Raw genomic sequence first — 26,938 nt, 5'->3', positions numbered from 1 at the left:
CCCCCCCCCCCCCCTCCCCCTCCTGGCCTCCTCCATCGAGCATTTAAGTTAGGATGTCAAAAATTTTAAAAAATTGAATTTTCAAAAATATGTTCATTTTGTAGTGCACATCTTTCTGAGGAGTCCGATACATAAAACATATATGCTCGACGAATTGTACAAGTAAAACATGTTATTTGGTGTTAAGTGTGCCAAAGTGCAGTGCCACATCTCTTCACACAGAATTCTTTTATCACACATCACTGTATCTATACCTCGTTAGTCCTTTTCCTTCACTCTTCTTCCCTCTCCTTCAACCCCTATGTCAGAAGAAGGACCTACTGGTTCCAGAAGCTTACAAACTTGAATATTTATTATACGTGTGTTCTCTTACTGTCAAGTGGCGAGTAGATTTTTTATCTATCAAATTACATTATAGAAAATATATGGAGTAATTTTGTATTTTTGTAGGACACATTTCCTTTCCTCTCAATACAGTGGGAATGAAAAAGAAGCAAATAATGGCAGAAAATTAATAGAAGAACCTGATGGCATATGGAGAAAAATATTAAACATTGCAATTCATCAGATTGGTATGAAATGAAATGTAAGCAACACAGTAAATTAATGTAACACAGACATCCAGCTCGTATGCTGGTGTTCTGGAGAGAATGACTATAAGACACAAAACCAGCAACTTCCTTCTCTTCTAACAATTTTGTGAATATTTTTCTCTCATTTATTGATAGATGGGGATTTGTTTCTTGTGTGTTGGCAACAGAGGCCTTGAAATCAAATATCTAGAAAAAAAGAAATAAAAAAAGCTTTTAAATGGACAGCAAAAGAGAGAATAGCAGCCCCCTTGAAGAAACTTACATAAAACTGAAACTCTCAAAGCTTTGAAATCTTGAACCAATCATATACTCCACAATCTTTTGTATTCTTGACACACTCTGAAGCATCTGGCTAATAAAAATCTAAGACATATTACTTTGTGTGTCCCTCTCATGTTTGGTGTTTTGGTGAGTACAAGCATTCCATATGGTTTATTCTTTCTACTTGTTGTTTTTTTGTTATTAAAGCTATTTGCTTTCTTTTTAAATAAACAAAGCTATTGTCATAAATTTCTTTGAAAGCTGCCTTTTCAGTCTTTGCTTCTGAACCAAGTGGAACTGAAGTCCTATCTCTCTTTCTTTTTTCTTAAGTGATTACAGAGATGTGATTTTAAATAGGAGAATTAAAAGTTAAGTAACTGAGATAAGAAATGAAAGAATCACTCAAAAATATCCTTAGACTTAATCCTTCAGTGAACACCAAGAAAAAAATTAGGATTTAATGAGTGGCATCATTTTTCCAGCCACACTGTTACTTACTGTCTGGCAGCCATTTATATGGAATGTGCCGATAAAGGGAGAAACACACAACTGAACATCCACATCCATGTTGATGTGTTAGAAGTAGAGCACTATTACTAGAAAATAACTGTCATCACTATGGAGTACTTACATTTTCCAGTGCTGTCATCACTGAATCTCCGGTATACTGTGGCCTCTCTGTCATCAGAATGTGCAGGAGACGGTGGGTCAACAATTACACTAATCACTGGGGGGAAAATATTAGGGCTTACACTTGGTCGCTCACCAGGACCTTCATCTGGGCTAATTAAGCCAGCTGCCTTCTGACCCATTATATGATACTGAAGCAACTCTTCATCGACTTCAGATGGTGTGAGACTTGGTCTATGTTCTACCTCACTAATAGGTGGTGCTAGTTCTCCACTAAGGTTATTGTTAGAGCCCTGAATCTGAATTTTAACAACATCTAAATTTTCACTTTCATGTTCTGCTAAGGCCTCACTTTGTTGAATAGTTGATTTGTCAGTCGCAGTTTTACGTACAGGCTTTATTTGTTTATAAAAAGATCGTCTAGCAATATCGTTGCCTTCAGAAAAATGGGCCAAACTGCAGCCCCTTACAATTTTGGCAGTGTTTGTGCTTTCTTCATCCAAAGGAATTTCATCTTTCACTAACGGTTCTGTCTCATCCTCAGGAGAAGACACTATTCCACCACTATACACATCAAAACCTGCTGCTACAAGTTCACTTCGTAAACTTATCTCAGATAAATCTTCACCTTCCATTAATGTATCTGTTAAATGGTGCCTTACCACAAGATCAAGGTCATCATGCTTTATTACCAGAGTGTCATCCTCCAAAGTATCATCTGCAATTTGTTCACTGTTGGGTTCCATTTCTGTAGTCTCTGGTGAATCTATGTGACCTAAATCTTCAAGGCACACAACAGATATTCTTCTGGCAACATCACGCTCCCGCATTTCTCTTTCTTCTGGACTAAGAAGATAATCCTGGTTTTCTTGTGGCTTACTGTCCATCAAATCCGCTCCTGCTGGAACATGAACTTGAACTGTAGCTTCAGCAAAAGCACTTTTCACCTCCAAATCACTCTTGGGAAAAGCATCTGGGCTGATAACACTCACACCCGTTTCACTTGTTTCTGAACTATAAGATTTACTTGCATCTTTGACAATAAGATTTCCAATATCCTTAGCTTCTTTATCACTCACTGAAGATCTCCTACTGCTGTTGTCATCATCAGAAGGCACTGTAAGGAATATCTCAACAGGGCTGGGACTGCTGGATGGAACGCGAGAAGTGTCTGCTGGTGGTTCAAGACTGCGTCTTCTTGCTTCCGCATCAGCAAACTCATCAGGGGCAGGCAGTGTAAGCATTTCATCATATGCTGAATCTCTTCTCAAGTCTGGCAAAGGTGAAATAGATGTCAGGCGTTCTGTGAGAAGTGGTGATGGGCATGGGCTTGGTTCAGTGCTGGATGCTGAGTCAATTGAAGAGAGTACCTGCAGGATGGATAAATCTTATTAATAAAGACAGCTATTTGGTATTGTAAAAGTGTTAACACACCTAATACTTATGGTTAGTTTTCTGCAATCATTCAAAATTTTTAACTATTTAATACTATACAAATCCCCTTTATGAGATTTCAACCAAAGAATTTGCCCATTGTGGGCTACTTACCACACACGCTTACTTGTTCTAGCTGTGTGACATGCCTTTGGGGGGACTCGACAGAAAATAAAGATTATAGCTACTTAGCACAATACTATCTGTGGACCAAAGAAATATCAACACTTTTACTGCTTGTCTGGAGGTGGATGGAAAATAAAGTTGCCTACTTTATTGCTCAGAAAAAATGGGCATAAGTCTTGTTAGCATTAATACAAAGATGGACATGAATTAATGGAAAAGAAACTTTCAGAGCATTGTGAAATGACAAGACTTATCAGACAAGTTGTTGCAGGTAAGTGATGTATGCAACTACAATGTCTAGTATGAAAAACAAAACGTGTAATGAATGTTATGTAATTATCTATTTAATTAAAATGCAGCACTTCCTCTTGTATTTTTAGACAGGGTATGATACTGGTTTATTATTGGCATCACTTTGTGAGAAAACAATGAAGTGTTGCATACTTATTGCATTAGCCTTAATTGTTATTTTCTGTTCCAGATGTAAAAGACAATACTGAATATTGGGCAACAATGTTTTCCCACCCTTGTAATATTTATTGTCGTACCTTGCTCTTTTCTCCTTTCAAATACACATTTGTCGGATCTCATAATCAAGCTTTTGGAGTAAATGTGCTTCTAGAGCTGTTACTTTGATGGAAGATGGTCGCAGCATGCATTACACTGCAGAAGTATTGAAACTACACCTTTCATAATTTCGAGATCCATAATAATGCACAGGAAAACTGGATGTTATGCAAGGAAACAGGGCTCAGACATGAGATAAGCAAATTGACAAGAGAAGACCATTTCTTACAACTTAGAGTTCTCTGCAGCTGTCACACCACTACCATTGAAGCACAAATTCTAGACCACCAAATTTGAGGGGCCAATGTTACCGAGAAGAAGCCAGACTTCAATGCAGGAGACCTGCTACAGGACCAGAACCCATCAGAGAGTATCGCACAGATCGACTATGTTTTGCAAACGAATACTGTAGCTGGAGGTGGTTCTCTGATGGTGTGACCAGGAATCAGTGTGACTGCAAGGATGGAGCTGGTCTCTGTTGAGCATGGGAGCTTTGCAGCACACTAATATGTGGAGTAAAGCCTTTTGTTCCATTTACTGGAGATGGCTTTACAGTAATGCATGACAATGTATGCATACAAGTTGAGAGAACTGTGTGAAAGTTTTTGGACGAAGAGGAGATTCACGTTATGCCTTGGCTTGCTCATAGCCATGATTTGAATCCCACTGAGCACGTATGGAACCAGCTGGGAAGAAGTGCCTATCAGCACTATTCAGAGGCCCTACAGCACATACAGGTGGCCATCATGAAAGAATAGGAGATTATACTGTGATTAGTGTCATCAAAATTCAACAACTCAGGGGCATGAATAAAAGACTGGATGCTATGATTGGTGTGAAGTATATACAAACAAAACAGAGGTGCATTACCTTCACGAGACTCCTTAAAATGTGCTGATGTGTGAATCCATTCATGTTTCTTCTGCATCCCTGGCTTAATATGTTTTTAATTTTCCTTTTTTTCATTGTTCAGACACCTAGATCGGACTGTACCACAATATTTTATCATGAGATAGTAAATCAGTGTCATAAAAGTGACTGGAATTTGAATTTTTTCTTTAAGTTAACATGTTGGGTTTTTCGCCCCTGTCAGTATATGTATCACAGATGAAAAAAAAAATGACACTTGCTTGTATGAGTAAGAACTGTTGATCATGGTGTAGCTGTGCACAATTGTTCCTTGACCTTGAACTGTGTGCTTCTTGAATAGTTTCATCAAAATTCAACAACCCAGTGGTATTATGTGAACAGTTTATCACAGATATCTGTTTAACCAGAAGACAGATACAGCAGAGCATCTACGCAGTCTCATAGAAGAAGAAATGCATAAATGTTCTGAGCAGTGAAAGGAATGAAAACAGTCATGAATAGACTTAAATGAGTCCTACAGTCCTTCGAAAGCAAGTTGGCTAAGCAGCTCCTTACAGCAATACATGAATGAGAGCCAGACATTGTTGGCTTCCAATGTGGTGACACATCTATTGTGCAAAACATTGTGCCTGCCAGTTCTAAAATAGGAAACCTCCAGCTGTAATTAAAGTTAAGAACAAATTTTTGACATTCTTATGAATATTAGAGACAAAATATTATGATGATGGGTATATTTTCGTTGCGTAGAGCTACCTGTACCTAATAATTATTCATTCACGCACTGACAATGTACTTGAACGGTTTATTACTTAGTATTACAGAAAAAGAAGCATAGTAGCTATATGTAACTTGTAAACAACAAAACAGTAACCAAGCAACAGAATAAACATAAAAACAAAAATTATGACTCCAATAAGTTGTCAACAACATTATTCAGTGCTCCAAGCAGCGGATTCAAACTTGGTGGTTTACGCCATTCATTTGTTGCCATGCGGTCACTGAATTCATGACACAACTGTATCTATGGATGGCACGAACAGAACTAACATGTGCGGACACACCAGTTGACATGAGTAGTGGTTGCTGCAGGAGCCCCCTTGATGAAAGCGGAGCATGGTGCATCTTCTCTGAACCTGGCCGGGAAGTGGACATGTCGTCCGGAGCGGGTAGTGTGTGTAGGTTCTCCATCAACCAGTTGTGGCGGCAGTACTGAAAGTCGAGGTGTTGCATCTGTCAGGTGTTGAGCTCTTAACCATAAGGTGAGTGATGCCTCCTTGAAAATGTAAGTCGGCTTCACTCTGCTAAGAGACACGGTGGCCTGTTTGCCACTTACTATGATGACCATTGTGTGTGTATCTCTGCACAGGACGCTATGGGGTACAGTAAACGTGGCTGCAGGGGTGGCTTGATGCAGTCTGTATGTAACATAACATGCGAACAGCTTTCGAGGCTGTTATGCACAAAAGTTGTTGGATAATCATGCCTGGAGGACTTTGTGGGTTTGATTTGGCTTACATGTTCCCGTAACTTGTGAAGGAACTTTGATTGATCGTCCGTTTCTGACAATAGGCCTGTGTCGACAAACCCCCCCGGTAGGTGCAGAGTCTCGCCATAAACTAATTCAGCTGCCGAGGACCCTATGTCTGGTTTGTATGTGGTTCGTGGACCCAGCAGGACTATGGGTAGTGCAGATGTCCAAGATGTCCCACAGCATATTAGCGCAGCCTTCAGTGTTCAATGCCAACGTTCAAGGATGCCAACTGCTTCAGGCCATCGCATATATCTGTAAATCATTGAGAATATGTACCGCTGGCCATCCGATGGAGGAAATAGTCCTACCACATCAAGATGAACAAGGGCGATGCGAGAGTGTCCGGGAACTCTCCTAATGGGGGATGAATGTGGTGAGTGATTTTGCAAAGTTGGCTATGCTGGCAAGTTCTCGTACATTTGCAGCAGTCTCTTTCTATCCCTGGCCACATGAACCTTTGAGACACTAGCTTGAATGTTGACCGGGCTCCTGGGTGGCAAAGATTATGTAAGGACTCAAACACTGGCCTGCGAATGCAACAGGAACAAAAGGGTGTGATCTACCATGTGACACTTCAAGTACAATTTCATGTTCTCACCAGGAATGTCAACTTGCTGTAATTTGAGTGCTGCAGTGTCGTCATGCAATATGGTGTGTAGCTCGGAATCTTCTTGTTGCACCCTGGAAAGCACAGGCTGTGAGACACTGGCAACTCTGGAGAGGCAGTCTTCAACCACATTAGTGATGCCTGATATATGGCAGATGTCCGTACTAAACTGGCTAATAAATTCCAATTGTCTGTACTAGCATGGAGAGCAAGTGTTGCTGTTTTTCTTGAAGGCATATGTTAAAGGCTTGTGGTTGGTGTATACCACAAACTCTCGTGCCTCAAACTGTGGTCGAAAGTACTTGATTGCTCAATATATGGCTAAAAGTTCCCCATCATATGTGCTCCATCTTTGTTGTGCAGGTGACAGCTTGTGCGAGAAATAAGCCAGTGGCTACCAGGCATCATCCACCCATTGTTAGAGTTCTGCACCAATGGCTAACTGACTGGCATCCACCACTAATGCCAGTAGGGCTTTGACCTTGGGGTGTGCCAGCAGTGCTGCTTGTGCTAGGCTCTTTTTTGCTTACTTCAAAAGCCACATTCATATCCTTGGTCCACTGCACAGGAGAACTGCTCTTAACCTTGGAACCAGCCAGTGCTGCGTTCAACAGCGCCTGTTGTTCGGCAGTGTGTGGTAAATGACAGTGGTAAAAATTGAGCATACCTAAGTATCTGTGTAGCTCTTTTATTGTAGATGGCTTGGGTAATTGCAATATGGCTTCAATGTTCTCAGTGAGTGGTAATAAGACTGATGAAGATATTCAATGACCCAGGAAATCGACCTGATGTTGGTCAAACACACATTTAGTTGTATTTAACACCAGGCTGTACTTCTCAAAATGCTCAAAAACTTCTCTCAGGTGCTGGCGATGTTGATCCTTGGACAATGAATACAGTAACACATCGTCCAGATAGGCAAAATAAAAGTTCAACCCATGCAAGATAGAATCGATGAACCTCTGCCAGGTTTGAGCAGCATTACGCAAGCTGAAAGTCATAAACTTACTTTCATACAACCCAAATGGTGTAATAATAGCGGTCTTTAGAATGTCCTTTGTTGCCACAGGAATCTGGGTATACGCTTCTGTGCAGTCTATAACACTGAATACAGTGGCTCCATGCAGTGCGTGGATATAGTCTTTTAGTAGTGGCACTGGGTAGCGATCAGTCACGGTCCATGAGTTGATCACTCTATAATCGCCACTGGGGCACCAGTCTCCTCCCTTTTTGGGTACTAAATGCAGTGCAGATGACCATGGACTACTTGAGGGTCAGATGATACCTTCTCGTAACATCGTGTCAAATTCTGTTTTAGCAATGGCAAGGCGTTCTGGAGCCAGTCGTCTTGGCTGGCAAGACACAGGTGGTCCATCCGTAGTTTTTATGTGGTGGACTATATCGTGCAAAACTTGCTGTGGCGTGCTTGGAGGCCTTCTTAAGGACAGGAACTCATGCAGCAGCGAGTGATACTCCTCGTCTGCAACCTGTATAACCTTGATGTTGTATGTTCTGGCATCACAATGGTACCCAGTGGTTGTAAGTCTGGTAACATTGTCTATTAGGCAGGAATTCGCTACATCCGGCAGGAGCTGATAGTGATAATCAGCACCAATTATTGCTTCGGCCACGCCTGCTACAGTAAAGTCTCATGTGAATTGATGGCGGAGCCCCATATTCAATTCTTCACACCACGTGCCATATGTTGGAATTGCTGAATTATTTGTGGCAGACAAGTTAAATGCAGTGGGTGGCCTGCAACAGTGCAGTGACGCTCTTGGCAGGATACTAAGATCGGACCCTGTGTCTATTAAATACTTCCGGCCTGATACTCTGTCAGTAATGAATAGGTGCCGGGATATAGTTGAGCAGTTGGTGGCGCCTATGTCCAACCGCCATTTGCATATGGGTAGGCATAGGGGCTAGTGCACATTTTAGCCCGCTCACCAAATCATCTGTGGTACAAACAAGTGGTCAGACCAGCATCTGATACAGACTGAGTCTAGGAACAGCTCCTAGATCATTTGTGGCTACCTTCTCTGTAGAGACTAGGACATCCTTGTGACAACAGTGTGCCAATCTGTGGGCTCAGTGCATCAACTTTGGTGGACCATGCATTGTAATCTGCTTGTGAAATGGGAAGGGCCATGGACGCGACACTACCAGACATTGTCAAAGCACTAACCTGCTTGTCCAGAGCGACGGCATCTTCGATGCGGTTGGCCAGTTCCGTAATAGTGTACAGGGATGTCTCTGTCTGCGATGTGACGATCGCCTTTACCTGCGGCATAGCTCCATAGCATATGCAGAAGATTGTCGGGCACTGTTCCGATGTCCACCTTGCTGCGGAGGTGACACAGGTACCAAGACGGTTTTCTGTCGCCTATATCTTCCTGAGTCAGCACTTGTCTGATACTGTCTTACTGCGATGCTGAAACTCTACGAATAAGCTCAGTCTTTAACCTTTTGTATGCATTCTCAGTCGGTGATGCTGTGATTATGTCTTGAACTTCGGAAGCATAGGGTTGCTCGAGCTGACTCACTATTAATGCAAACTCAGTTGCATCTGCAGTAATTCCGGCATAGCAAAAGCCGTCCTCAACCTGAGTGAACCATAGAACTCAATTATGTGGTCAAAATGATGGGAGGCAAACAGCCAGACTTGGCACTGCAGATGATTCCATTCTGTAATCAGTTTTGTTGGGGGATCGGTTTTCTCAGCACAGATCATGTGGGGGTCACCACTGACAGGTATATTTTCGTTGTGTAGAGCTACCCATACTTAATAAATATTCAGACACACACTTGAATATACTTGAATGGTTTATAACTTGGTATTACAGAAAAAGAAGCACAGTTGCTATATGTAACTTGTAAATAACAAAACAGTTGCCAAGGAACAGAATAAACATAAAAACAAAATTTATAACTCCAAGGAGTAGGCAACAACATTATTCAGCACTCCAAGTGGCGGATTCAAACTTGGCAGTTTACTTCATTCATTTGTTGCCATGCAGTCACTGAATTCGCAACACAACTGTATCTATGGGTGGCATGAACGGAACTAACATGTGCGGACACATCAGTTGATGTGAAATGAAAAAAGATAGATTGCTACTCACTGTAAAGATGACATATTGAGTGCAGACAGGCACAACGAAAAGACTGTTACATACTGAGCTCTCAGCCAAAGCCTTCTTTAAAAGAAAACACACACACTTTCACACAAGCCACAAGCAAGAACATATTTTTGACATTCTTAGCGATATTATAGGGACATCCTGGCCGCAGCATACAGAGATAGCAGTCATGTGTGTGTGTGTGTGTGTGTGTGAGCGCGCACTTTTCTGAAGAAGGTTTTGGCCAAAACTTCAATGTGTAACAGTCTTTTAATTGTGCCTGTTTACCATTCAACATGTCACCTTTACAGTGAGTAGCAATCTATCCTTTTCATAATGCAGTATTGTTGATGTTCCAACCTGGACTTTCCATTGTTACATAGTATAGAGATCTACATCATATGAGAATTTTATAATTTTTATAAGGTTTTTGTAGTAGTTGTAGACTGTTAACCTCATACTTGTTATGACTTAAATAATGATAAAATTAGAAAAAAAGCATTCTTTCCTTATGCTTACACATAGCAAATAATCTGCAATGTGAAACTTTGAAGAGATCCATTGCTGAATGAAATATTTTGGTGATCAATGAAAAATATGTATTTCAATAAATTCAGTAATTTTCAAGTTATGGCATGATAAGTTTCCAAGACATGAAACATTACATCAGTTTCATAAAATTTAACATGACTCCAGTCCTAACTGAAATTAAGAACATATTTTCTACGTGTTTAATGACACTGTTGAGATCAGTACTGTATGTGTATTTACATATTTTAATGTGATTTTTGTGGGAGAAACAGACTTTAAAGTGATTCTTTTTATGTTATGGAAAGTGGAGCACTGTGGTAGCTTCCTGTAAGCAAGGCTAGTCACAAGAATTTTGCAACTTCTGACAATGCACATAAGATATCAACTAATTTAAATAAAAGGTAATCATCACTATTAACTACACAACTACACAAATTTGCAGCAGCAATCTTGTTTGTTTTGTCAGACATCATAAATGATATTTTCTGGCAAATCAAATCATCACATCTACAGTAAACTGATTTTCCACAGTCACTGACTTGCATATTTTAATTCACCTGCTTTCCTTGACCAATTCCTCCTACTATCAGATCCAATAGAAATTGCACACTATTCTGAGTGGTAATAGACAACAAAGCATTTGGAAGAAATTTGGACTGTTAACTCCTATGTTTTTGTTTTCCTGATTCTTGGATAGAATGTGTGTCATAGAATATTTTTTACTGTAGCTGTGCAAAAAATGTATAATGACTGCATAGGAGTACATGCTGCTCTGGAGACATCCATTATATCAAAACACTCAGCCACACTGCTCTTATTACAGATATCATTTCATTTGGCTGGAAGCTCCTTTGAAAATAACATTTCACCATACAATCCTTACCCACAAACAACAGAATGAGTGCTGAAGCCTGCCAGTTCCAAACTCAATATCAAAATGATCCTCCTCAGTTTCCCCAAAACATATGCAATCATTGTAGGATTCCTTCTCTTTAAGCACTGCCTCCCAACACTTCCTGAACCGTATCTTCAGACATTGTTCTGCCTTATTCTTGTATTAACGGTGATCTGAAGGAATTCTGCTCTCTAAATATTCTCTCACTGAGTATGGCTTCTACTCTAGTGACACTTGACTATTGGGAGTACAAGAGAGAATGTATCAACTCTAAGATGTTTAAAAGTGTTCCACATAACCCCATTCCACCCATCCAGACTGAGATGCAAATAATTGTAAAGCCTCTAGACCTTCAGAAGATCTGATAGCTGGCACTATAGAACTTTTTTCCTCTCCTGATTTGCACAACCCTGCCCTTTACCTACTACCTGAAATGCACAAAGATAATAATCCTGGCTGTTCAGCTGTGGTAGCATTCAAAGTTTCAAACCAAATGGTTCTCAACTTTGGACGACCAGCTCAAGCAACCTATCACCTAGTACCTCTCATTCTATACAAGAATAACAACCACTTGCAGGAGCATCTCACATCCATTTCCTCCTCCTAGCTGCAACATACCTTGTCACCATTAATATCTTTCTACATCAACATAGCATGTACAAATAGAATCTCTGTCTTAAACGCTACCTCTCCCAGTGCCCAAACGAGAGTCTCCCAAACACATTGCTCAACATGCTAACCAATTTCACCTCAATCAATGAATCTTCACCATTGGGGTGAGACACAAAAACAAATTGAGGAGGTGGTTGAGGAAAGAACAAGACTCTCAACATGTTATCTTTTTCAAAGATTACACAGAGGAATCACACCTCAACTCCAAATACTCTATTGTGCCCCTAGCATAATAAAAAATTCACTAATGCTATCTTAAGAGTTCTGGACCCACCAGCAAAGAAGAACTCCTTCACTTCATTCAACAGTACAGCTCCTTTTCCTATCCAAAATTTACTTGGTTCTTTTCCAAATGTGAAATGATTTCCAAACACAACTCACGATACACTCTGCCAGTACCTATCATTACACAGCTCTACAAAATAAAATTTTTTTTTCATTGCCAGGGAAGTTTGAACGAAAATGGGATATTGTTATGATACTCATTCCAAGTATATTTGTACTTTTTCCAAACTGGCTCTGGTTTTTGAGATATAGGTTATTTGTGGAAATGAGAGTTTCATGTGGATAATATCGACTGCAGGGTCCATATATGGTGTAATGTATTTGCTACCTGTTTTTTAATTAGTGATATTGTACTATCTTTATTAAACAATTGTGCTCAGGGAGTGCATCTGTGTGGTTGAGGATTACATCATGCAAACATCACACTGTCAGCATGTGTTCAGTCCTGTTGTGTGGTGCGTGTGTTGAAGATATTGAGGGTTGTGCAGATTTGAATTCGGCGGTACTCGACATTCATTTGTTGGCCGAGGTAATCCCCGCAACAGCCGATAGGTAGCGTTCAGTGTAAACAAGAAAAATGGCGATGGTCGAAAGTCACACACATGTGCAGTGCAGCTTCAAGGAGATAGAACCTTTTCATCGTGACGTAGCAAATAAGAGGTGAGTATTCGTTTCACACAAAACAATTAATGATGTTTGTTGGATGTGATTGACATGCAAATACAAGAAAGTTCTGCATAATATGTAGTACTTGTGAAATTTTGTTTTAGGAAAACATGAGTTCTTCACGCCGTCTTTTCGTGAACCATCCAGATGAGTTCTGCTACATTTGTGGTGAATACGTTCTTCAAAAGAACAGGAGGAATATCACTCCTTTTGTGAAGGAAGCGTATCTGGCATATTTCGGAATTAAACTTGGAGATCAAGACAAGGCGTGGGCACCCCATAAAGTTTGTAAATGCTGTGTGGAGTGCTTACGGCAGTGGACAAAATGAAAAAGGAAAAGCTTAAACTTCGGAGTGCCTATGGTATGCCGAGAGCAGAAGAACCATACAGATGATTGCTATTTTTGCATTGTTAATGTGAAAGGTTTTAATAGGTTCAAAAAACGAAAGTGGGAATATCCCGATTTGGAGTCAGCAAGAAGACCGGTGGTGCACAGCAACGATGTTCCTGTACCAACCTTCACAACATTACCCACACTAACATCATCAGATGACGAGGTGCACGGCGAGGAATGTACAAGTAGTGGTTCGGAATACGAAGGACGTGAGACACAACCCCAGCAGTTTGACCAGAAGGAGCTCAGTGACTTGATACGAGAACTCAATCTTTCAAAGCAAGCATCAGAACTCTTAGCATCCAGGCTTAAGGAAAAGAACTGTCTTCATCCAAGTGTTAAAATAACAGCTTACCGGACGAGAGAAGAAAACCTTCTTCCATACTTCAAACAAGAAGAGGTTATAGTGTATTGCAGCAATATACCTGGACTTTTACTTGAATTGGGGCTGCCGGAATATAGACCAGAGGACTGGCGTCTCTTCATAGACAGTTCCACTAGAAGTTTAAAATGTGTTCTCCTACACAATAGCAATCGTTATGCATCTATTCCAATTGCCCACTCAACAAAACTTTGTGAAGCATATGCTAACATCAAGATGGTTCTGCAGAAAATTCAGTATATGCAGCACCAGTGGTTGATTTGTGTTGATTTGAAAATGGTGAACTTCTTGCTTGGACAACAAAGTGGATACACAAAGCACCCATGTTTTATCTGCATGTGGGATAGTAGGGCAAAGCACGAACATTGGAAGCAGAAAACATGGCCTCCAAGGGAACATATGGCTGTTGGTGAAGCAAACATCATTAATGAACCTCTGGTTAGTAGGGACAAGATTGTTCTTCCACCATTACATATTAAGTTAGGACTAATGAAGCAATTCACCAAAGCTTTAGACAGAAATGGTAATTGCTTCACATACATCTGCAATACGTTCCCTGGACTCAGTAGTGAAAAACTTAAGGCAGGAATATTTGATGGTCCTCAAATTCGCAGGCTCATCAACGATACCAATTTTACAAGTGTCATGACTGTCACTGAAGCATCGGCCTGGAACAGTTTTGTCGCTGTTGTAAAATGTTTTTTGGGCAATCATAAAGCTCCCAATTACGAGGAACTGGTCAAAAACATGCTCACTAACTTTCAAAACTTAGGAGCTACCATGAGCATAAAATTGCACTTCCTTCACAGCCACTTGGATCGATTTCCTCGTAATCTAGGTGATTTCAGTGAGGAACAAGGAGAGCGGTTCCATCAAGATATGAAAGGAATAGAGGAAAGATATAAAGGAAGATGGGACAGGCATATGATGGCAGATTATTGCTGGAATCTGCAACGTGACTGTTCTGAAGAGACCTATAAAAGGAAAGCGTGCAGGAAGCGGTTCGTCATGGACGGAAAATGATATACTTATAGAGAAACTTTTCAATTATGTTTTATACATGGACAAATGCCTATCAGGTTTTCATAGAAGCTATTTATAAAGATTATTTTCTTTTTTCATTGTAGTTTGTAGCGCTCGAGTTCAGTATTAGCAATTTTTTCTAATTTTTTGAATAAATCATGCATTATCTCAAAAACTAGAGCCAAACTGGATAAATGGTTGCTATATTCGTCCTCAGCACCACTAACCCATCCTAAAGCCACTCAAATATCCTTGGCAAGAAAATGAGTGTTGACCAGTGTTATAACTTCACAGAAGTTTTCCTATATTCCTCACAGGACTAAGACACCTCAAAGAAAGGATAATTTGGAGAAGAACCTGTCCACAACAGATAAAGGTCCTAGGTTCTATCCTCTTCTGGCACACAGTTTTAATCTGCCAATAAGTTTTGAATCTGTGCACACTCTGCTGCAAAGTGAAAATACATTCTACAGACAATCCCCTAGGCCATAGTTAAGCTATTTCTTCACAATATCCTCTTCCAGGAGTGCTAGTTCTTCAAAATATGTAGAAGTTCTGTGAAGACTGGAAGGTCGGAGAGAAGTACTGCAAAACTGGAGCTTTGAGGGCAGGTCATGAGTAGTGTTTGAATAGATAAGGTAGCAAACTATTTACCTGCAAAAGGCAAAGGTCCCAGGTCCGAGACCCAGTCCATCACACAGTTGTTCACTGCATGAACATATTTAAAACAAACTGAAAATGAACGGATTTAGACGATTTTTGTAAATAAAATATCTGACAATAATGTGGAGCTGCTATTTGCAGCCTGTCATGCTTTGTTGACACAATTTCAAAATGCCAAATCTTGCTCAAGAGTGTTATGTTCTGGTTAATGTGTGATATATTGCAGTTCACATTGGGAGAATGTGGTTTCATGCTATAAGAAAAAATCTCATTATGTACAAGAGTTGAAAAGTATGTCTCCTCATGTTAAAATATGGACTAGGATGTCATCACACTACCTATAACAGATAATATTTTTTTATGGGAACAGAAATTGAAAATATTATTTGGCAATGTTGCAATCATAGTTAATACCTGAACTTGAAGAAAAGGGACTCATGGATAATATGTTGTTACAGCAGAATGGAGCTCTAGAACACTTTGTTACTCAGTTTTGTGAATTCATTAACAAACACTTTCAGGGCCACTGAATAGGTTGTGGTTCAGCAACACCTCCAGCTTCATTGAAACATCCAAGATGTAAAGGACATGGAGATACATAGATCTCTTTGTAAGATGTGATAGTGCACATATTGATCCTTGTGAACATATCATTTTTTATGTAAGTCCTTTACTTTATAATTTACAGTACATTGTTTTGATCTAGGGATACAGGAACTTCTTGGACAAACTGTATATACTAGGTAAAAACAATGCAGTTTACCTAACTAGGTGAGGCCACTGGCTGTTATATTAAATTTTAGTCATCGAAGATGGAGGCTTTCCAAACTGATTTTGAGATTACACCAGTAAATGACCTTATACACAAAAATGGAGGATTTTGCTTAAATCCTGCATTGAATTATGCTTTCTCCCTTATCAAAAAAACAATGGGACCAAGGTGGCACTTCTTGTTCACCCACTGTTATTTAATGATTAACTGTTGATAAGTCTAACATTGGTTATCTTTGGTTTGTGGTGGCGCTTGTTTACAGTGTGTATTATCTCCCTACATATGCTGTCTTTTGTTCCCTGGTTGATGTAGCCCTGCTCACTGATGGTTTAAGTTGCCATACATAATAATGTCTCATTTCCTTTGCACTTTGAAAATGATGACATGTCGTTTGTCAAAATATTGACAGTAGTTAGGAACATTGTCCAACTGCATTCTCATAACTTATCTGGACATTGAATATGCTGGGGGAAGCTGGCACACTTCACAAAACAAAAATGTAGTAGTCTATGACTACAACATCAATGAGTCATAGTTGGAATCAATCAACTCATATAGATACCTGGGTGCAAGAATTTGTGGGGATATGATCATGGTATCTCCATCTTCTATATAGGTTCTGTTATAGGTACAGCAAGTCGAAGACTTTGGTTCATTAATAGGATACTGGGAAAATGCAATCAATGTACGAAAGTGATTGCCTTCAAAACACTCATGTGACCTACCCTAGAATATTGTGCAAGTGAGAGAGATGCATACCAAACAGATGGGATACTGAATGAATGCTTAGAATGACGATGTTAATGGTCACACATTCATTTGACCCATGCTGAGAGCATCATGTAAGTGCTACATAACTTGAAACAACAGATACCTCAAGACAGACACCAATAATCCCATGAAAACCTACTTCTTACAAAGTATCAAGAACCAGTATTGCACAAGGTATCTAGGAATATTCTATAGCCTCCTACATCTAACTGAGAGTGCAAAGGCAAGATTAGACTAATTACAGCATGCACAGAGGCATTTATGCAGTCACTCTTCCCACACTACATAGGCAAATGGAAAATGAAGAACCCAAGTATATGATACAATGGGAAGTACTCTTTAAATGCAATTCACAGTGGTTTACAGGCTGTGGATGTAGATGTAAATGTACAGAGAGAAAAATATGGAGTGGGTCAAGTGGTGTGAATGAGAAAGTGTACAAACATTCCTGAAAATTTTATGTCAAGAGATTAGAATGATCGTATATACTATTTCTCAAAGTTGTTTTCTTGTTGGTACATCATATCTCCCATATTTCTTAATCAAAATTAATGAAGAAGACATAATTTTGAAAATTTTGTTCACTACTTATGATGAAAAATACTAATTTAGTTTAAAGTTATTGTTTTCATTAAAGAACTTTATTCTCAAAACATTTTTATCAAGTCACCGTAGAAGATGTGCATCTATTGACAGCCTTTATAACTAACATTCACAACAGCTGTTGCAGTTGTTTCGATGCTTTACACAAGCACGGTCTATCATGAGATTTTGGTCATACAAGCTGACATAAAGAATTTAGAAGGTGCCGTCTATCGACAATGTAATTTTAATTTTGTGTACAACAGCAGTTTGAGTTATTTACTTGCTTTAAGCAAACATCTGTACTGTATGAATAAACTGAATTGTATCAATGTTCATCATCACAGATAAGTACTGTTTACTTTTATAACCTGATTTATAACTTGATTTCACTTTTACTTCCTTGTTACTTCACAGCATTTGCTACATTACCTTACACTTCCCACGCCTTAACACCACTAACATGCATATGTATTTTTATAGTTTAATTCTTTGTTACTTTATACTGTATGCAACATTATGTTTCACTTCTTGTAATCTAATTACTATTAATCTGCATAAAAATTCTGAAACAGTATTATTGTAATCATGATAGTTTTATTGCCACAATATTCAGTGCCACAGAAATCAATGAACAAAATCTTTAGCAATTCTATTCAACAGTGATTCTGTGTCCAAAAATGACGATTGTACAACAGTTAATGAATATACATTTCCAATTTGTTACCTGGAGAGGCAGAGGTTTACCTTAGTTCTAATTCTGTCCCACTTGAAGAAATAAATAACATTTAACCAAATCCCCTAGAATTTTTGAACTCTTTTAATCTGTCCAGTTTACCACCCCTCAATTACTTTTAACTAAAAATACTACAGTTATGTTAATTTGAAGTTTACTGCTACTCCTGAATTAATTAATGCTTTATGATTGTTGTGATTCAATTAGATGAGGACATCATCACTGCAAAATTCATTGACTGCTCATACATCTCATTAACCTCACACCTTCTGACACAACCTAGCCTTACCAAATGACAACAATTCCCAAGAACAGTAGCTTTCACTGTGACCATTAATAAGGCGTAAGATCAAATGTTTCAAAGGGTGGATTGTATTTACAAGAACTTGTTTTTTCACTTGCAGTTATCTGTGGCTTTTTCATGGGTTCACACATTCGGTAATATTTATGTTTGTGCTACAGACATGTACAGCCAAAAGGTATACGATGATCACATTATAAATGCTAACATTCATTTCAAAGAAGTTTTGTAAAATAAAGAAATTTAAAAAAAAAACAAAATTGATCTGACTAACATAGTATGTGCTTTCATATGCCACTATTATGAGAAGGATAGATTGCTACTCACCGTATGGCAGAGATGTTGAGCTGCATATAGGCACAACAAGAAGACTGTCAAGAAAGTAAGCTTTCGGCCAAAAAGGTCTTCATCAAAATTAGACAACATACACTCATGAGATCGCAACTCACACATACATGACCACAGTCCACCCCTCCCCCTTTCTTTCTTGCCTTCATGTTTCCCACATCATCTCCACCCTCCTCTCATTTTCTCCCTCCCTTCCTCCCCTCTCACTACCTCATATGTGCTCTAATCTCTGAACTCCTTTCATCACCGAGTGAGGTGGCGCAGTGGTTAGACACTGGACTCGCATTCGGGAGGACAACGATTCAATCCTGCGTCCGGCCATCCTGATTTAGGTTTTCCGTGATTTCCCTAAATCACTCCAGGCAAATGCCGGGATGGTTCCTCTGAAAGGGCACGGCCGACTTCCTTCCCCATCCTTCCCTAATCCGATGAGACCGATGACCAAGCTGTCTGGTCTCCTTCCCCAAACAACCAACCAACCAACTCCTTTCATCTTGTTGTGCAGTTGCTGAGTCTTCAGTGGAAAGACTTGTATCACACTATCCCAATACCCCTCCTTTCCTCATGCATCTTTCTCCACATCCTCTTAATTTTCATCTGCCCAAGCAACTGATATCGATAATCAACAGTCACTCTCATCACGGCCACAAGTGTGTACTTTTGTGTGTGTGTGTGTGTATGTACATCTACTAGAGGAAGAGCAAGAGCTCAAAAGTTAGTATAAATAGTTTTCTGTTGTGTGTTTCTATGCACCTCACATCAGTCAGTTACAGGTGAGTGGTTGCCTCTCCTTTATTTTACATATTATTCCATACAGGAATTTCCATTGGTGATATAACTGTATTTGTAATACACTTACGTTTTGGTGTATAGCTTGATGTATTTAGAATCAATTTGCAACTTATCCAAGTACAAGTAAGTACTAACATTATTTACTACAATTACTAAAACACACAGTAAACGTTACTTTTTGCCATCAATATCTCAACTAAAAATGTTTATGTTGATTTACAGAGTAACTTCCATTTACATTAATTACTCTTGCGAGAGACTGTAGACCCTCTCTTTTTAATTTCTTATTTTCAAAACCTGATATTTTCTACTTCTCAAATGTATGAAGGATATAGTACAAAATGTAAAATAATAAAACTGACAACCTTTAGCGAGTCCATTGGCCGAAGGTCATGCGACCTCTTGCGCTGCTGCTGCTGCTGCTGCTGCTGTTGCTGACTATTTTGCTCATCAACAGCTTGTTCCGTATGTTCCACTAACTGCCTTACTGCTTTCTTAAGGCTATTTGCCCTTGACATTAATGCCTCTTTTTGGGCAAACTGCAACTACAACATAAGAAAGTAGCAAATATTAGCATATATCACATGTTTTTTCCCTACTGTGGTGTAATCTGTGAACAGTAACACAAATATTGAAAATTTCCACACTCAGATTTACAGCCTGTATTAGTTTCTTTAAACCACTGTTAAGAGGGTATCAACTTGTTACCCAGCGAAATAGCATATAACCCATTTTTTTCATTTCATTGCTTTTCTTAATTTAATGTTCATTTGTCAATACAATCATTAGAGACAGTTCAAAGGCATAGGAACCAGTAAGGAAAGCATCAACTGTCTTACCGAAGGAATTATTTCAAAAGTAATTTGAGGAAACCAATTAGAAACCTAATGAGAATATATTGTAGGACTGTATTCATGTATTTATTTACTGTAATATTTAGTATAACTTTTCTTCCTGTTTATATTATTCATCCATTCACAGCCAAACACAATTTTGTATGAATTCAGTAATCTCCTGTAATCAATATTTTATTTACATTATATTGTTGTTATGTAAATTATATTTGAACTCTGATCAATTTGACAGGCTCCATATCCTTATGATTCACTTGATACCTGGATCCATGGAACATGAAATAAGTAAATCAAATTAAAAAAATAAATACATTATCTTCTCAAAGTATCTCTTCCTGCACTTCAAGTAACAACAGGCAGAGGTATAATTGGGGATGTGAAAATATCAGACACAATCGAGGCGTTTTTTTTTTTTTTTTTCTCCTGGGTTAGGCCGTGCAAACGACTTTGAAGCTCATATCACGCTCAAACCCACTGCTTGGCCTAAGTTTTTTCGGGCTTGGCCCATTCCTGTGGCCCTTCGTGATCGGGTAAAATGGGAGTTGGATCGTCTCACTACTTCAGGGGTCTTGCTTCCTATCACTTCCAGTGAGTGGTCCTCTCCTATCGTTGTCATTGCTAAGCCAAATGGTGATATTTGTCTCTGGGGTGATTTCAAAGCCACTGTAAATGTTCAATGCCTCATCGACACTTACCCTATGCCCCGTCCTGAAGAACTGTTCACTAAACTTGCTGGAGGCCAGTATTTTTCTAAAATTGACCTGTCAGAAGCTTATCATCAACTTTCTCTCAATGCTGCTTCCCGGCAGTTTCTGGTCCTTAACACACCTTTCGGCCTCTACCAATACCAACGCTTGCCATTCGGGGTTGCTAGTGCCCCTGCTCTCTTTCAGCGATTCTTGGAACAATTATTGCTCCCTGTCCCTGGGTGTATCAATTACACGGATGACATTGTTGTCACTGGCTCCACCACTGAAGAACATCTTCAAAATCTCCACACACTTTTTCATGTCTTACAGACTGCCGGTCTTAAGTGTAATCTTCAGAAATCACAATTTTTTCAGGCATCTATCACGTACTTGGGGTTTCAACTCTCTCGGGATGGTATTCGTCTGCTTCAGCAAACTGTCGCTGCGATCGATGCCCTTCCTCGCCCTACATCTGTTAAGGAACTGCAGGCCTTCTTGGGGAAAATAGCATACTATCACAAGTTTTTACCGTCTGCGGCTTCGGTGGCTCAGTCGTTGCATTGCCTGTTGCATAAAAACGTGCCTCTTCACTGGTCCGTGTCATGCGAAGCAGCTTTCCAGAAATTGAAGACTATGCTGAAACAGGCCCCGTGCCTGGCTACTTATCGACCTGGCCAACATCTTGTTCTTGCCACAGACGCCTGTCAATACAGGGTCGGTGCAGTCCTTGCGCACCGTTTTTCTGACGGTTCGGAACAACCCACTGCTTATGCCTCCAAAACGCTCACGGATGCCCAACAAAAGTATTTTCAAATTGAGAAAGAAGCTTTGGCCATTATTTATGCTCTTCATAAGTTTGGTGTTTTTCTCTATGGCTCAAAATTTCATCTTGTTATGGATCACAAACCACTTTTTTCCTTGTTTCATCCATCAACGTCACTTCCTGACAAGGCTGCACACCACCTCCAGCGTTGGGCTCTTTACTTGTCTCGTTTCAATTATGAGATTCATTTCTGGCCAACGGCTCAACATGTAAATGCTGATGCTCTGTCTCGCCTTCCCATGGGTCCTGATCAGGCATTCGATAGGGACGAACTTTTGTGTTTCCACCTGGATGTTGCCGAGCTGCGGGTTGTGGACGGGTTCCCCATCACTGGGGACAGGCTGGTGGCTGCTACGGGTTCTGACCCTACCCTCTCCTGGGTTTTATGCTGTATTCAGAAGGGTTGGCCAGATCACCCATCCGCTAAGACTTCTGATCCGTTGCGGAACTACTAAGCTTTGTGCTACCGCCTCACGGCTAGAGATGGTGTTATCCTCCTCTCCACTGACAATGCTTCGCCGGGTGTTGTGGTACCTGTGTCTTTGCGTGTTTCAGTCTTGTGCCTCCTTCACCAAGGGCACTGGGGTGTGTCTCACACAAAATCTCTGGTGCGCCGCCATGTGTACTGGCCTGGCATCGACTCTGAAATAGCACACATGGTCGCTGCCTGCGGCCCTTCTGCGTCACAGGCCACTGCCCCGAAGTCATCTTTGTCACCGTGGCCTTCGCCTGAGAAGCACTGGGAGCGCATCCATGCTGACTTTGTGGGACCCTTTTTAGGTACTTATTGGCTCCTCGTAATTGACGCCTACTCTAATTTTCCTTTCATTGTCCGTTGCACGTCGCCTACCACCGTGGCAACCACCAGTGCTCTCGCCCGCATTTTTTCTTTGGAAGGCCTCCCCTCTACTCTTGTTACTGATAATGGTCCGCAATTTGCCTCTTCCGAATTTGCAGATTTTTGTGCTCGTCACGGCGTTATGCATGTCACGGCCCTGCCGTTCCGTCCACAATCCAACGGTGACGCTGAACAACTGGTCCGCACATTTAAGGCTCAGATGCGGAAACTTCTGAGGCTGAGCTCTTACATGGCCGACAGCCCCGCACGCTACTTCATCTTCTGCGGCCTTCCGCCTCACAACTACGGGTGCCTTCACTTGGCCGGTTCACCGCCGACAACCTCGTCTGGGTACGGGGATATGGCAGGCGGCCAAAAAGGGAGCCCTGTCCGCATCTTAAGACACCGTGGCAGACGCCTGTATGAAATCCAGACGGACACGGGTGTTGCAGTGCGTCATTCGGACCAGCTTCGGCCACGTGTGCCAGCAACGCCTGTTCCGAATGCCACTACACCACCTTTGGCTCTACCTGACGTTCGGGATCTGGGCATCTCTCAATAGTCACAACGCAGCCCTCTCACCGTCCTCGCGATGCCAGCACAAGAACGGACGACACCAGGAAATGTGCCCATGCAGGAACCGGATGACCATCCTCTGTCAGAGCAAATCTACTCGACTCGTCCTCCAACGGACGCTGACACATCGCCCATGTCTCCTGTCATATCAACTGGACTTGCCGCAACGGGCAGATTGGTGCATGGGGCCCCAGCAGATTCGACCCCTACGTCTCCTGTCATCTCGACCTGTTATCATCGGGGACACTTCCATCCGTACGGGAAGCCTCCTCCTCGAGACTTTACGGTGAGTCAAACAACGCCTATGGACGTTAGCCATCTCCAGGACAACTCCATCAAGAGCAGTGCAACAATTTCAAAGGGGGGAAAAGTGTTGTGACTCGCTGATCATTCAAAGCGCCGCCGCGCAATTACGCGCGTCCTCTACATGCGGCGCTGTCTGCCAGCCATGCAGCAGCTGCGCCACCTAAGCGGCCAGCCGAGCAGTGGCCGCTAGACCGGGACTCAGTGCTCATTTGAATGCTAACGTGTACACATGTCTTGCTTGTCAACTTACTCTGTGACTTATATGCGTTGTGTCATTCTGAAATTTATGTGTTAAAGTTGATGTTATAACAATCACAGACTGTGGCGGAGAAGGAGGTGGGTTCGAATATCACCAGATGAAAATATTTCTTTTCTTTTTTAAATATTTATCAAAATTACCATTATTATTTCAATTAATTGGTTTCAAACAATTTTTTTTTTTAATTTTTAATCTTTTGCTGCATCATTTTCATCATCATACTTTTTTATTTGCTCATATTTTTCTTCCTATCATTTTGCTTTCTTTTGGGATCTGCCTATGTTGCCCATAACCTGTAAATGAGTTCCAAAGGTGAGAAGTTACAGTTCACTTTTAGTGCTGAAACTGAATTTTTTTCTGTCTTGAGCTTGCTCATACAGATCACCTTTAATCACTGTGAGCAAAGGAAGCATGATAATTAATTCTGCTGCAGGTTGCTGACCACTCTTTTCTCAGAGAGACTGCACATGAAGATGTTGTGGTTCGGTTAGGACATGAATGTAAATTCAGGGCTGCAAAATGTGCTGCCTGCCACAGTTCAGTCATTGGCCATTTAAAATCAGCTGTGGACTGAGTATCTTGTGTTCCCATCATACCTAATGGCAGCAGCTTCCAACATTGTTCTGATTTACATTAACAGCATTTCAGCACTCATGAAGCAACTAGCCATGTTTGCGTGTCATCTTTAACCAAGCGGTAGCCAATGTGGCAACACTGTAGCACAAAGTGATGGACGTAACTATCAAGTAATTTTAAATGGACTATAGTAATGAAAATCATAATAAGTTAGATATATAAAAAGGGAAATTCACATGAGAAAGCATAAAATTATGAGACAGAATGGCTGGCCAGTAACCTTTCCTCCCCAAGGTATGAACAAATAGCTTCAAAAGCTAGCATAATTTCTTGTACTTTTCTTTCTTTCACCAGTACTAAGAATTTCACCTCCAGAAGGAAAGAACTGGCCAGCCATTCTGTCTCTTCATTTTGTCAGACTAATTTGTGAGACAATGTCAGACTTATAGGAATACATGTGGTTTCCCTTGGTTATTTTCTTCACTACTTAATGAGCAAGTGAGCAGAGACCTTCAATTGTGTTTCTGCAATTCTGCTACTAAGAGAAAAAGAATTTGTCCTTTGATGTTTCATACTAAACACACATGGAACTGTTTTCTAACTTCTCATAAAACAAAGCAGTTCAGCAAAAGTTTAGCAGTGTTATGGCCTCTAATATCAAATTTTAATATTTTATGCTTTTAGCATTATTGCTTTTGGCATTTTCATATGTAATTAGGTGTGTCCACTTAATATTGCCCTGCAAACTGACAGAAAACTGCATTCTGCAAACCTATTCCCTCACCCTCAATCACAGCATAATTACTGTTTACTTCATCTAAAGAAGAGGTCTCGCAAATAAAATAATACTGCTCACATATCACATTAAGCATTAATTTTTATTATATGAGCATTAAATTTCATGGTCCTAGAGGGAGTTACACAACTTGTAGGATATTTACTGATTTAATTTTATGAACGCTTTTTTCAAGTTATAATATATCAGTTGCAATAGGTAATCTTTCCACTTTCCTCTGGATATAATTTCTTCCTTTTGTGTAATAAGAGGCACATTTCAGGCTCATTTTTAAAGAGCACAATAGTTTATTTGGCTATACTTTTTGCATACTGACAGTGTATTCTAGGATACACAATAAAGCTTCAATGTTCAGAGTTACTGCAAATCAATATTTGAAATACAATGTTTACCCTTTTTGGCTGAGGAGTTTCTTTCTCAGGTTGTTCCACAATACCCTTTTCTTCTCCTTCAGGCAATATTCCAGTCACAGTTGGCTGAAAAGTAGTAAGCAAAATCAGTGAAATAATGTACTAATTCAATTGGAAACCTAATTATATCTTGTGTTATGTAACTAAAATTGAAATGCAAAACTGAAACATGACTATTAATAGATTCAAGACAGTAGAAGGAGAAGGTCTCCTTACTGACTTCAGACATAGCAACCAGAAAAAAGTGCACAAACACGCTAAACACAGGAAAAACACATTGAACTTCTTTCATTTAGTGTTTTTCAAGATCTCAGAATTTTATTCTCACATATTTTTACAATGCTGGACAATAAATTCCTCTATAAAGGTCAACATGGTTTCCATAAACATAGACCCTATGAAATTCAGCTCACTCTGTTTGTCAAAGAGATCCAGAGCACCACATACAGCTGCACCAGGTTGACGTTATGTTCATCAACTTCAGGAAGGTGTCATTTAATGAATAAAATATGATATTACCAAGGATCAAACCAGGTCCGTGACTGGAATCAGGACTCTCTCATGGAAAAAACTCAACATATACCCATGACAGAACAAAACTGACAGATTTAAAAGTAATTTGACGAACACCACAAGTGTGATAAAAGCATATATATAAATGATCTAGCAGATAACGCTGGATGCTTCATGAGGCTGTTCACAGATGTTGTAGTTGTCTATATGCCAGAAGATTGTAGCAAACTACTAGAAAACAAAGGATTGACGATTGGAGCAGGGGACTGGCAGTTGACCCCAAACTTACATAAATGCCACATATTATGCATAAATAGGTGAAGAAATCCACTAAAGTGTCATTACAAAATTGGCAAAAATTCACAGTAGTTACCATACAATACCTAGAAAGTAACTGTCTAGAGCAACCTAAAGAGGAATGAACACATGAAACAATTTCTAGGAAAGCTGATACCAGAATGAGATTCACAGAAAACATATTAAAGAAATGTACTTCAAACCATGAAAGAAGCAGGTTAGAAAATAATTTTTTGTCAGTTCTTGAGTACTGTTCATCAGTTTGAGATCCTTACCAGCTGGGCTAATAGGGGAGATAGAAAAGAATAACACGTTTCATCTCAGGATTGTTTCGTTGGCATGAGAGCATAACGCTCTTGACAGGCTCTAGAATCGGATGCTACAAGAGACACATAAGCATGACAGAGAGATTTGCTATTGACATTCAAAGAGAGTACGTTCTGGGAAGAG

The 26,938-nt window shown here is 40.1% G+C and overlaps 1 protein-coding gene across 1 annotated transcript in view; it reads right to left on the bottom strand.

The window, feature by feature from the left end:
- The window catches only part of LOC126161517 (diacylglycerol kinase eta), a 641,720-nt gene that overhangs the window by 135,879 nt on the left and 478,903 nt on the right, over window positions 1-26,938 (bottom strand). Inside the window, exons 13-15 of the mRNA XM_049917424.1 lie at window positions 25,661-25,744; window positions 19,917-20,096; window positions 1,486-2,854 (exon numbers count right to left, since the gene is read on the bottom strand). Of these exons, the coding sequence (XP_049773381.1) occupies window positions 1,486-2,854; window positions 19,917-20,096; window positions 25,661-25,744 (1,633 nt within the window). The remainder of the gene's footprint in view (window positions 1-1,485; window positions 2,855-19,916; window positions 20,097-25,660; window positions 25,745-26,938) is intronic.

The sequence above is a fragment of the Schistocerca cancellata genome, chromosome 2 (assembly GCF_023864275.1).
Source record: "Schistocerca cancellata isolate TAMUIC-IGC-003103 chromosome 2, iqSchCanc2.1, whole genome shotgun sequence".
Taxonomy (NCBI): Eukaryota; Metazoa; Arthropoda; class Insecta; order Orthoptera; family Acrididae; genus Schistocerca; species Schistocerca cancellata.
Note: the sequence above shows the minus strand (reverse complement) of the source record. Positions and strands in the feature narration are given on the sequence as shown.